Below are 13453 nucleotides of genomic sequence, written 5' to 3' on the forward strand. Positions count from 1 at the left end.
TATCGAGTTTTATCTGAACTACTGATACATTAATGCAACTACTGAAAACTGCACCCTTAAGTCAAAATGTGGTACTATACTTGAAAACTGCATGTGTGTTTTGTGAAAGATGCTTATGCCAAGTGCTGATCATTAGCATAGGTCACCACTTTGGAGTGCACCTGCATGCTATCTTTAAAATGCTGTTTTCTTCACACTGAAGAAAAGTGAAAAAATATAGATAATTTTAGTACTTTTTGAGAAAAAGATTTCTTTACCTCTTACAGACAAAACGACCAAGCGCCCATCGACCAACATGACTCTCTGTGTTTACGCATTCTGAAAGCGGCAGAAAAAGTCCCATATGTTGGCTCTTTACCCACTCAACGCACTGAAATCCCGTATGACCCAGAACCAAGCACCCCAGACCACACCACAACATCAGACATTGAACCTACACCAAGACACATAGCCCAGGCTGAGAGGGCCTTCTCTGATATCAGTGTTCATATAGCCACACCCGATAGCTACCCGGCCAGTGCAATGGAAAGTAGTGTTAATACAAGTATTATGGAAAGCAGTATGGAGACAGAAGCCGAGAATAGAGACTTGCGTGCAGGAGGAGAGGAGGGAAAGGTGATGTATTCTGAGGATGAAACTGACACTAGTTGTGTTGAGGCTGAAGGTAGTGTTGTGGCAGCGGACGAGAGTTGTGTGGTTACTTTAGAACACACAGTTTGACATACAAATAGGGGGCAGCACTGACTGAATAGACATTTATTGAATGTATTAAATGTCTGATGCATATATGGGGTGGGAACAACTGTTACAAATTTTAAAAACCAGTGTTCGGGACATAGGAAATTAAATTATATAACTTAACATTTTTAATGGTTTTATGTATCTACTGTAATGTATGCATTCTATATGATAAGGAACTTTTACTCGTATGTACATACCCTTGCCTTATTTTATTTCTTTTCTTGCTTCTATCAGTGTAAAAAGTTTAAAAACTAGTCAGGGTTGTTGTTTTTATAATGTGATAATAGACAGGTTAGCTACTGGGTTAAACTTGTCTGCAGCTATGCTTACTTGGTTAACAGAGCTTAATATTTGAAGAAAGCAAGATCCCACCAAAAAAACTTGAGATTAAAAACCAGTCATTTATGAAGGTACACAAGCATTTCCTTCGAAGCACAAAAATACCAAAGAATCAAAACCTATCACAGAATTGTATGTCCATAGTGGTGCTGTATTGTATTCTTTTTATACACTTCTAGTAAATTAAACATGCATAACTTTACATATACCTGGTACCCATGTTTTTCACAAAGAGGTCCTCATTGGATTTTAAATTTACTTTTTCTTCTAAGTAAATTGATGTGAGAGGAAAAATGCACCAATTTTAATTGCTTCAAAACTTCTCATCAGTTTTAATTGTATGTTTTCTAGTGTTTTTTATTCGAATAATATAGTATGGCAATTGGGGAGTTTTTAACTAGTTTTTATTATCAATATGCCTTTGTATACTTGGTGAAAGTAGGCAGTTGTGATGTATTTTCAAGATTCAGTAACATATTCATTGTGAAAGTCATTGTTACAGTGGTATAACTATCAAAAACATTGTTCAGAAATGAAGTATTGTATGAGCATATCAGTAGACATAAATTTTTATTGTGTGCATCAATTCTTTTTTTAACCATGTAACAAGTCAAACTTGTTCTAGTTGTCTATCTGGTAAAAAAAGACATTTTGTTTATGGTATATACAGATGGGTAACAAAAAAGATAGTAGATAAACTAGTTATTTTTAATGCAGTGATTACATTTCACTGAAAGTTTTTTTTTTTTTTTTTTTTGTATACAACTTCCTTTGCCATGACAATCTGACATGACTTAAAACCCTACTTTTGCATTCAGTGTAGTATAAAGTAACATAAACTAAGCTCGTGTAACCAAATCCAATTGTGAATATGTAGTTTTGATATATGTAGAGTGCATACACTGATAACGATTACTATTAAAGAAAATGTTTATATAAATGTGATTAGTATGAATTACAAAATGACAAAATTTTAGTCATTGTATATACATTAATAAGACAATCTGCCAAATTAAAAAGTATATGAACACATTTGATAGGACAGAAAGATCTGCATATGTGTTTTAAGTATTATCCCTGTATATCAGCTGGCATACTAGAAAGGGTTGGTGCAATGTTGGCAGGGTTACTTTGAAAAATGCTAACTTTTTCCTGCAAGATCTGACTACTATGAATCTCACAGAAACTCTTAATTGTACCACCAGCGTAAGCGCTGGCGGTACACATGGTTTCGGTCCCGTCCGGATCGTTCCGCCGGCTCCGCCGGCTCCGCCGGCTCCGTTGGCTCCGCCGGACGGCTACCGTTACCGCTTCTCCTCCTAGACGGTAAGGGCCCCCGTACCCATCTCATGGATTTAGGTCACCTATAATCTCAACTCGTTCCACGTAAAATTTGGGCTTTGTCGGTATTGGGGTCTGGGTGTGGCACTCATTGCAATGCACCCTTGTCTAAAAATGGCAAAATTAAATGCTAATTATCTACCCTACGGAAGGAGTTATGGGAAAAATTTCTATAGACGGCTTTCCAAAAGTCATATGTGTAGATTTCAAATATACCCTTGGATTTGACCTTTGACCTTTACTTCAAGGTCAAATGGGCCAAAATTTTCAAAAAAATGAAATTTTTTACGAAAAAAATTTTTTTTGCCCTGTTATTCAGACACCACACAGACTTAACCAATAATATTATTGGAAGGTGTTACCCTTCAGGTCATCTTTCATCTCCATGAATTTGGGGTCAATCGGTGCATTTTCACGGGAGTAGCGGCCATAAGATACCGAAACTGAAAACTGTCTGTAATTCGGGAACCGTTAATGCTAGAGACCCATTCTTTTTTGCATTTTGTAGAGCATGTAAAGCCCAACACTGGAGGTGGTCTCGGTTTTTTTGTATTCCATACGGTTTTCGAGTTACGCTGTATCAAAAAGTACATATTGGTGGTAAAAGCAAAATGTGCAGTACGGTAATGGATAATAAATTTTGAACTCTGGAAAAATAAAACATAAGGCTTGGCAAAGCAGACAACTTGTGTTCAAAAATGACATTATTTCATCAAATTTGAACTTCTGAAACTTCAGAGCACCTCCTATTTCAAGAATTTTGACCAAAATGACATTTTCTTTATTTTAATTAATTTTTTCTGTACGAAATTTAAGGCACATTATGGTAACTCCAAAATTATAACATTTAGTCCCTTATATCTCCAAAACTGGCAGAGATAGGTCCATAGTTACTATTGAAGTTGAATAGGAAGTCATATACTGGCAATCTTACTATGACCTTGAAAGTGACCTTTGACCTACTTTTCACCATGAACTGAACTTTTCAAATTTTTTTTCCCTTTTATCTCCAAAACTGGCAGAGATAGGTCCATAGTTACTATTGAAGTTGAATAGGAAGTCATATACTGGCAATCTTACTATGACCTTGAAAGTGACCTTTGACCTACTTTTCACCATGAACTGAACTTTGCAAATTTTTCTTCCCTTTTATCTCCAAAACTGGCAGAGATAGGTCCGTAGTTACTATTGAACTTGAATAGGAAGTCATATACTGGCAATCTAAATGTGACCTCAAAATTGACCTTTGACCTACTTTTCACCATGAACTGAACTTTGCAAATTTTGCTTCCCTTTTATCTCCAAAACTGGCAGAGATAGGTCCATAGTTACTACTGAACTTGAATAGGAAGTTATATACTGGCCATCTAAATGTGACCTTGAAATTGACCTTTGACCTACTTTTCACCATGAACTGAATTTTGCAAATTTTGCTTCCCTTTTATCTCCAAAACTGGCTGAGATAGGTCCATAGTTACTATTGAACTTGAATAGGAAGTCATATACTGGCAATCTAAATGTGACCTTGAAATTGACCTTTGACCTACTTTTCACCATGAACTGAACTTTGCAAATTTTGCTTTCCTTTTATCTCCAAAACTGGCAGAGATAGGTCCATAGTTACTATTGAACTTGAAAAGGAAGTCATATACTGGCAATCTAAATGTGACCTTAAAATTGACCTTTGACCTACTTAACACCATAAACTGAATTTTGCAAATTTTGCTTTCCTTGTATCTCCAAAACTGGCTGAGATAGGTCCGTAGTTACTATTGAACTTGAATAGGAAGTCATATACTGGCATTATAAATGTGACATTAAAATTGACCTTTGTCCTACTTTTCACCATAAACTGAACTTTGCAAATTTTGCTTCCCTTTTATCTCCAAAACTGGCAGAGATAGGTCCATAGTTACTATTGAACTTGAATAGAAAGTCATATACTGGCAATCTAAATGTGACCTTGAAATTGACCTTTGACCTACTTTTTATCATGAACTGAACTCTGCTAATTTCTTTCTCTTTTAACTTCAAACTTGACAGAGATAGGTCCATAGTTACTCTTGAACTTGAATAGAAAGTCATATACTGGCAATTTACTGTGACCTTGAAATTGACCCTTGACCTACCTTACGAAGAACTTAAATTTGATTGTACCATATATATTTTTTGCAATAGTTTAAAAATTCTTGTTGATTGCATTTTTACAGCTTGTCAAGCACAAAACTGGTGGCTGTGTCCCTTATTTTGTGTATGTGGGGGTCTATACGAATGCGCTTGCTCCAGCTGGTGGTACAATATTCGGAGGCGGTATCGCCTCTCTGATCCTCTAGTTTAGAAAATAATGTGTTATTGGATACTTTTGCATATTTTGTATACTTAATGTGTATGACAGAAAATAATTTTGTTTATAATAAAATGATAAGTAATGATTCAGAATACTTCTGGGCATTAAGAATCCTTTTAGTGCTGCACTGAGATTTAAGTACTTAAAATGTTGAACATGCTGTAAGTTTTTTATCCTCAGATTCCATATGATATTGCTGAATAGTTAAAAATGATTTTTCTTTTCATATCACCACAATTTGGGCAAAAATGTAGCAACTGTAGTTCAAAGCAGGTATTAATTTTATGAATTACTTCAGCATAGGTACTCCATTGAAGTGAGACCTGTCATAATTTAAACTAGAAGGCTCAAATTTTACCTTGGAAGTTGTACTTATAACACATACTTTTGTCATTATAATGCTTTTTCTATTTGTTGAACACTGAGGTACATTTGCTATTTTACTAGTGATTGACATTTCAGCTGCTTTTATGAGTTTCACTGCTTCATTTTTCTAAGTGATTTAAGTAAATTACTTTATTGTATGCTGCATTCTATGCAAAGTAAAATTTAATTTTAATGCCAACTAAAACAAGTTTTGTTTTTATTTATAGTAAAGAACAAGTTTGAAATGTTATATTTACTTTCAATGAATAACAAATGCAATACTTAATAACAAAATTTTCCTTAATAATTTATTACTTGAGCTTTTATCCACTTATACTAATAAAAAGGAAAGAAAATAATTTAATATTTTTTCTATTGAGCTGCCCTTAAATAAAAAGATAAATTCACTGTACAACTGACCTTTCGATAACAATGAATTGAAGGCCTATTCTTGACATATCAAGAAAATATTCTATTCAAGAAGTCTTCCTTCAAAAGCACCTTTTACCTTAACACATTTTATGTTCAATTCCTAATTATTTTAAACTATTTGATAACCCATTACTTGACAATTTACATCAGAATCTGTATATATGGAGGTTTAAATTACTTTGTTAACCATTATTTTGGTAAAAAGATATTGTTGTATAACTTGGAATATATCTATAATAAATACTTGAAAGAATTAGCAAACTTCAGGTCAATATTCAAGTAAAGCATCTTTCTGTATGCAGACTGCAGACTGATGTAAAATGAAGTTAGAATATTTCTCACGGAACTGATGCAAGGAGTATACAAAAAGGTTCATAAGCAAAAATATAAATAAAGTCACTTGTTCTCCTCACTGCTAAGGCTGAAATACAGCTGGACAGGATACTGGGGTCACTATAACACAAAACTGGGCCTGATCCTGGAAACTGGCAGTGCTCATCATTAAAACAAAATTTCAAATGTCACCAAATTACCCAGTATAAGGACAAGCAAATAGGTGTTTCTTATATTTCTCTTCGTTAAATAACGCTAAGCCTGTGCAGCAGCTTCAATATTCCTGCAGGCTTTTTGAAAATGCTGAATCTACTTCAGTAAGATAAACATTTGAAAACATGAATATCATCAGACCACAGTTCATTATGCTCATTGATTAGTGGACCACTTACAGTATGTTGCTAAGTAACTTCTGACTGCTCTATGTAAATGTAATGTTACTGCCAAGTACAGCAAATGTGGTGAATATTTCTGCCCTGAGCTTCATATTTTGATGCCAACTGCCATTTTAATGGCTTATTGGACATCAACTTTTAGAAAACCCTCATTCATGCACCGACCATAAACTATAATTCTGTTTTGAGGATGGTAGAGTTCCAATTATTTAAAGAAATGGTCAAACCACCCTGAATCTCAGTGGAATGTTCCAAGGGTAGTTTCTACCATAATAAGTTTGTATACAAAGAGTTTAATATGCTATAAGAAAATCCATCAAATATTTGGATAAGTTCTTTCAAGAAATTATGTCACCTAATATGAATTATGAAGGATCTAGAGTGAATTTATTGTGGTGCAATTAAAAAATCGTAAGCTTTAGGGTTCATGCCTATTAAAATCTCAGGGTAAAATATTTCACATCTTGCAGAACTGTCTGAAATTACTGCTTAGTAGTACTTATGCATACTTTTTAGACTACCATAGTGACACATAACTGTGCAATCTGTACACATAACATATTCAGCCTGTCCAACATTTAATTTTTTACATTAAATCTTTGAAAATGTACTATAAGCATCTGTTTTGCTTAATCTGAGAATAGTTCTCATCCTAGCAGCCACTGACACAAGAACTTTTGAAGACTTCCAGTGGAGTACACAATGTTCTGAAGAGCACCTTGTACAGCTAAAGAACTGCATCCTCCAAATGTGCCTTGTGTTATTTTGGCATTAATAAAGTATTGGGTAGATGCTTTCACACCTACCAATAAGTTTTGCCTGCTCTTCAAAACCATTTAAAACCATTTAAATCCATATCGACATTTATAAGAGTGTTGAGTAGGTACTTTCTCTACTAATAATGTTTTTCCATTCATCTTCAAAGTCACTGGCAGGCACTTAAGTATTTATCAGTGATTTTTGCCTGAAATATAACTGTGAAGACAGGCATTTTCACATTTATCTCTGCCTGTTCTTTAACTATAAGAAAGGCATTTTTACAATTATCAATGCTTTCTGCCTGCTATTAGACCCTACAGACAGGTATTTTCATATTAATAGATGTCAGCAATCAGCAATTTTCACAATAATGTGTGACTTCACATTCATAACTTATGTCTGCTGCCCATTCTTTCATGATTGTTTTATTGTTCCACACATAATGACAGCTGTTACGTTTTAAATCTCTTTGATGATGATGATGATGATGTGGGAGATGATGAAGATGATGATGATGATGGTCCTGGTTCTTCTGTACTGCTTGATGCTGCGTCTTCTTGACTCAAATCTGCCCATCTACGTTTCATACCTCGACAGCTACTCCGTTTGCTCCTTGGAGCCTCTGCTGCCTCACAAGGCCTCATTAACCAGTCCAAGTTATTAAATAAGAATCCCCTAAGTCCAGGAGGCATGTCAATGGCCTCGGCAACATTCAAATTTGGTGGAATACATGATCTTAGCACTTGGCAGCACTGAAACTGTAGAGAAGTCCTAAAGGATCTGCACCTTATTATCTTCATCCCACTCCTAGCTGCTGTGGATGACACCATAGGATACAGGGCCTTGCCATTCAAACCATGATGAGCTGTTCCTGAAGTAGGTGTAAGATAGCAATAACCTTTGAACTACAGATCAGTTTTGACCATCCACAAGCAAAGGCAAGAGGCATTGGTATCATTAATATATTTTCTTTCTTTGTATATACTTGTAGATGTTTTTACTTTTATGCTAAAATATACTTGGCTGGAACACCTCTAGCATGCCTAGAATGTATAAATAAATCTATGCCACTCGCAAAATTCAGCATGTAAGCTTATTTATTGATTTCTAAAAATAATGCATCATACCTAATACAAAATATTTCCTTCTTTCAGGGCAAATATGCTAAATGAAAACAGCATTTGTTAATAAATTACAGCGGAAAGTTTACCTAACAGTTTCCTATTTTTATAAAAAGTCAGGGTTCCTCTCCACATGTCCAAATGTACCCCTATAATTGAGCCCTGTGTGAACCTCCCAGCAAACTTCTTAGCTTCTCCCTTGTGGTGTACCAGGCCCGTGTAGGACAAGCCCCAGCTGTCTGCGTCCTTGCCAAGAAAACTGCAGAAATTGTGTCTGTATTTGTCAAGGTTCAGCTGTGATGTGCCCACTCCAACCATCTAGTAAAAGAAATCAAAATTTATATACATGATTTTGTTTTACAAAATTTGACACACATACAAAGGAAAGATTCTAGATTATTCTGACCTAAAACTGATTTAACACATTACAGACTTCCACATTTCAATCCTTCTTCCCCAGAGGCTGACTATTATCTAAGTGTACACTTGCAAATCTTACCATGTCTGTACCATAAACTGGCGTGACCATTTTAATCTCCCAGTAGTACTGGTGATCCTTCATGGGTTGTGTTCCCCTAGCAACAGCAGTTCCACAGCTGTAATCCGGATGGAACTTGACATAGCGCCGGTCAGGGCCTATTACTGTAGCTGCAGACTTGGCATTGTTGTCCCATACCCACTCAAACTCTGCAACTGAAACATGTTGATATGAGCTACTGAAACCAGCAACAAAGTTCAATGCAGGGGAGACAAAGGATCCTGAATCACACAAAAACTCCAAAAAAAAAAAAAAAATTTTTTTTAGGTTCTTGCATTGGGTGTCTACAGGGCCATGGTAAAAACCTGACAAATATATGATGATATTCAGGCATTAAGCATCACTTTCAAAATGGGAAGTTAATAAGATGGTTCACATGTGTTAGACAAAACAATACCTTCCAACCTGTTTTCGATAATATTAGCATAGGTCACCACTTTGGAGTGCACCTGCATGCTACGGTAAAGTGCCATGAATTTCGAACGGCTCTTGAATTTCGAACGATCTTAAAATCGGCCGTCTGGAGTTTTTTCTGGACCATGAATTTCGGCCAGTAAGCAATTTTGTGCGATCTTGATTTCGTGAATTTCGTATACCTTAAAATCGGCCACCGGGCTATTCTCACGCTTATAAAGATCTAACAGTCGGCAATATTGACCTAGCGTACCTTTACCTGAGCACTACGTGTGCGGCCCAAGGTGCAAGATAACGATCGGTACAGTTAGTTTAGGACGCTAAACAACATCGTCATATTCATTCATTCAGATAACAGGAGAATCTATTAAGAGTTGTACTGTCGGGCTGTTGTTTCTTTACCGCAGTATTCGGTGTGAGATAGCGATCGGTAGTTTTGCTGAGGCGCACAATAGCATTGTTAACAGTAGAGACTTCAGTAACAGACCAAAAGAGCAATATTAAGAGCTGCAAAAAAGATTACCATTATTGCTTTCTTGTCTCGCTCAGATCGTTCACGATCTCCCGCTGACGATCTTCCGCTAATGAAGTCACTTGAAATGTACAAATGAAATGAAAAATATTTTTAAAAATTATAAATTCCAATGGGGAGGGATGGAGGGTTAAAAACAATCGAGAACGATCTCCGGCTGACGATCTTCCGCAAACGAAAGCCACTGAACGAGTATGAGCTTTCTCGTTTCACTCGGATTGCGACGCTGACGATACGAAAATTGCGTTCTCGTCTCACCCTTTAGCTTACGAAGTCTCTTTAACAAATATGAAAATTGCCTCCTGGTCTCTCTCGGATTGCGAACGATCTCTCGCTGAAAATTTGAAATTTTCCTTTTTGTCAATCAGCTTTGTCAGTTGCCGTGCGTATGAAGGTCCGGCAGGTGTCCCCTTTCACAAATTGGCCTGTAGTTTGCTTAGTGTTTTGTACCGCATGAAGGTCACTCTTGTCACTGCTGCATACGGCGTGGAATGTGTATCTTAAAGTTCGTAGCATTTTATTGTGTTTTGTAAGCTTTAGGAAGTAGTTTCGTCGTGACTGAATATCAGCGTACACTACAAAGTAGTACCATTCATCTGTGACGCATCATAAAAGCTAGGTACGTCAAATTACTCTAAGAAAATTTCTTACAACGTCCACGGCTGTCCCGACAAGCCAAGACGTCATTAAAAAAAAAGTCGCAAGCCGTCTAGCCGTCTTTGAAAATATAGGCCGTCCGGTGATGTCAGCGGCGTGTCAAAATTCTTTGAAACTTTGCAGGAAAAATCAATCTTCCTTTGTTTCTCTGGCTCCTTGTTTAGCCCTATGATCAGATTTATCTAGTGCCCCCAGGTCTGCTGGAGCAGCTCTTTGAAAATAACACACAGGTAGATTTTTATCTGAGATAAATATCGCGTTCGATACACTCAAGACAAAAGCTACCTGTGAGCTGAAGGTAAAGCAAGTTCCAGCTAGATGGACGATTAAGATCGGACTTCAGATGATAAGGAGTATTGTTTACCTCAGTTCTGTGAAAGCAAACGAGAAGGGTGTCAGAACAATGGTGCATATATAAATTATACAGAGAATTTGTACATTCAGGTGACGTTAACTTATAATCGAAGGGGATTTTCGATAATATTCCTTAAAAAGTACACTAGATTTATAGAGAATAATATCATGGTTGGCCAAAAAATTATATACGCACAGTGTATCCGTGCGTATGCCTGGTTACGCCCCTGTCGCAAACCAGCAAACCATATCCTGCTGACTACATGAAAATTGCCTTCTAGCATGGACAAAAAGTCCAAGCTTCTATGCTTGCTCGGATCGCTGACGATCTCTTGCTGACGAATATAGTAACGAAGTCCCTTGAACTAGTGTGGAAATTGGCTTATTGTCGCGCTCAGATCGCTCACTATCTCCCATTGACGATCTTCCAGTCCCTTGAACGAATATAAAAACTGCCTTTTCGGTTTACTCTAGATTACCTATCTCTCGCGTTTGTTTGAAAATGGTTTCAATGACAAAACGTACACGCTTTTCAAATGCGTACATTGACGCAACTATGCGCCAGGAAATCAGTTGCTGCTGCTGATTAAGATTGGGTTGCCTGAGCGAAAAAAAAAAAAAAAAAAAAAAACGGCCCTGCACCCCCCCCCCCAACCCCCAAACCTAGTATATTTGATCGAAGACAACAATCAGCGGTCATCTTGGTCGCAGCGCACGACGGAGAGAGACCGTAATACACAGTTCGGCTGCCGTGGCGAAGGCTACCTGTGCGCCGCACATACCGATCTGCGGTCGTAGTGGCCTCCCCGCACGGAGGAGAGGCCGTAGTGCCGAGGCCGGCTTCTGCAGGGAAGGCTATGTATGCGTCGGAGACACCGACCCGCGAACGGCGAGATGAGGACGCATTCGCGCGTAAAGCTCCGCCCGACTTTAACGGTAAAGGCAACGAACCTGGTCGCGGAAGACACTTATAAATCGCAGATGAAGGCTACCTGCACGTGCGCCATAGACACTGATCGGCTGTCGTCTCGGTTTCAGTGCACGGAAAGGAGCACCGGTAACACTCAGCTTCCATAGTAAAGGTTATCTGGCCGTGGCAGACGCTAATCGTCGGCCGTCTCTCCCTCCGTCCACTCCCGTTCTGAGCGCCAGGATCGTTTTTGAAAAACGACACTAGTTTCTGGCTGCCAGAATCGCTTTTGAAAAACGATGCTACTGATAACGATGCTGTTTTGCGGCCCTAGACAACAGTACCGCTCTATCTATGGACCATACACAGTGATCGGGTGAAAGTACGTGTATACCTTTGGTCGCAATTACCGACACTCACACATCATACATTATGGTAACTCTAAATAGATCGTCGGGAGAAGATAACAGAAGGCCTAGCGACGAACAGACAACTTCCGGTCAAAATTGACAGAATTCCATGAATTTCGAACTTTCAGAAGTTCTGAGCACCTCCATTTCATGAATTTCGGCCAGAACGATCTTTTCCCAAATTTAATTATTTTCTACTGTTCGAAATTCATGGCACATTACCGTATCTTTAAAATGCTGTTTTCTTCACACTGAAGAAACTTCATTTTTTCTTGAAAAACAATGCATCAATAAAAATAAAACAATAACCACAGTTAGAATGTATCATGCAAACAGTATATCTACCAGTATCATCTTCTCCACATTTGCATTCCAAATCTCTGCCAAACTTGTAACAGTTACAGAAAGCTTCGCCAACAGAGCCTGGTCTCATCATGACTTCATGGAAAGTTATGGGATGGGAATCCACTTCCTCTTCAGAGTCACTTGAATGCACTAGCAATTCAACTGAATTCAATAGTAAAGAGCAGACTGAAGCAAAATAATGTTATCTGTATGCAGAATGTGAAATACATAATACATAGCTCAAAATATATTGCACAAAGTTTAATGTGTTAGCACTCCCATATACAAGAAGAGCCACTAGCATTGAGTGGCCAACTTGGCAGACAACTCGTTTATAATCAAATTGTGCCAATTTGTTTATTTGATCCAACTATGTGTGTGTGTGTATGTGTGCGTGTGCATGCATTGTGCTGTATTGTGCATTAAATATGACCCGGCCAGTACTTTTCAATGCTACATGTATTTTCTAAAGTGGCTTCATAATCTTAACATTCAGTTTGAAGACCAATATTGACACAGACAGTTCCATACACTCATTTACATTATATGGTCATCTCAAGGAGCATACCCAGGGTTAGGCCAAGATCCTCACCAAAGCCAAACCCTCGGATATATGACAAGTATGGTATTACGTCAGAGGAGAAGCTAAATGCATGATCCATGCAGTGCCTCAAAACCCTTGGGTATCCTTTACGTTACAGCTAGTATCTTCAAAATGAAATAATTGACCTTGTAATTCTGAATATTTATGGGAACCACAGGAACAATTTAAAGCGGGTTATCAACTGAAGGCGTTAAAGGGTGTTTGTAATTTTAACCCAACCCCTTTTCGAGGATGCGTGAAGATCCTAAGAGGTGAACAGATTTCTGAATTCATCTCACCTCTCCTTGATTCTAGTTCGTCTCTACCTGCTCGTGTCAAACTAGTTATATATTCAAAGCTTGAACTCGGTCGTTCTGTCTCCTCTTCTGACATTTTACATCAAATTGGGGTGGGCAAATTAGTTATTATGACCATTGTAACAATGTTTTCCTCTCGTGCCATTAGACTGTAAATGTTTATCCTATTTCCGGTATGTGAGCCGCTTACAACATTAAAATAAAAAATTAAAAGACAAA

General features: G+C 37.6%; 2 protein-coding genes across 3 annotated transcripts in view; one reads left to right on the plus strand and one right to left on the minus strand.

The window, feature by feature from the left end:
* Positions 1–5342, plus strand: part of LOC106174227 (uncharacterized) — a 26616-nt gene extending 21274 nt beyond the window's left edge. Inside the window, exons 32-33 of the mRNA XM_087006879.1 lie at positions 267–4325; positions 4471–5342. Coding sequence (XP_086863005.1) covers positions 267–720 — 454 coding nt within the window. The 3' untranslated portion in view covers positions 721–4325; positions 4471–5342. The remainder of the gene's footprint in view (positions 1–266; positions 4326–4470) is intronic.
* Positions 5343–5416: 74 nt separating this feature from the next.
* Positions 5417–13432, minus strand: LOC106174230 (SPRY domain-containing SOCS box protein 3). Of its 2 annotated transcripts, none has more exons than XM_087006880.1 (5): positions 13217–13432; positions 12335–12484; positions 8674–8867; positions 8264–8492; positions 5417–7924 (listed from the first exon to the last, which is right to left on the minus strand). In XM_087006880.1, the coding sequence occupies exons 1-5, from the start codon at positions 13308–13310 to the stop codon at positions 7506–7508; spliced, it is 1086 nt and encodes a 361-aa protein (XP_086863006.1). In that variant the 5' UTR covers positions 13311–13432; the 3' UTR covers positions 5417–7505. The 2 variants fall into 2 exon arrangements, with proteins under 2 accessions (XP_086863006.1, XP_013411129.2); XM_013555675.2 differs by having other exon boundaries at positions 12335–12496; positions 13217–13431.
* Between the last annotated feature and the right edge of the window lie 21 nt (positions 13433–13453).

Source organism: Lingula anatina, chromosome 2 (assembly GCF_051362555.1).
Source record: "Lingula anatina isolate TDL-2025a chromosome 2, LinAna3.0, whole genome shotgun sequence".
Classification (NCBI taxonomy): domain Eukaryota; kingdom Metazoa; phylum Brachiopoda; class Lingulata; order Lingulida; family Lingulidae; genus Lingula; species Lingula anatina.

What these genes read in the sequence shown, in the direction of transcription:
- LOC106174230 (XM_013555675.2), bottom strand. Translation starts at nt 13,310, where the DNA reads ATGTCAGAAGAGGAGACAGAACGACCGAGTTCAAGCTTTGAATATATA. An exon ending in ATGTGGAGAAGATGATACTG is followed by an intron (nt 8,868 to 12,334) that starts GTAGATATACTG and finishes AACATGTTTCAG; the next exon opens with TTGCAGAGTTTGAGTGGGTA. An exon ending in TAAAAATAGGAAACTGTTAG is followed by an intron (nt 7,925 to 8,263) that starts GTAAACTTTCCG and finishes CACCTACTTCAG; the next exon opens with GAACAGCTCATCATGGTTTG.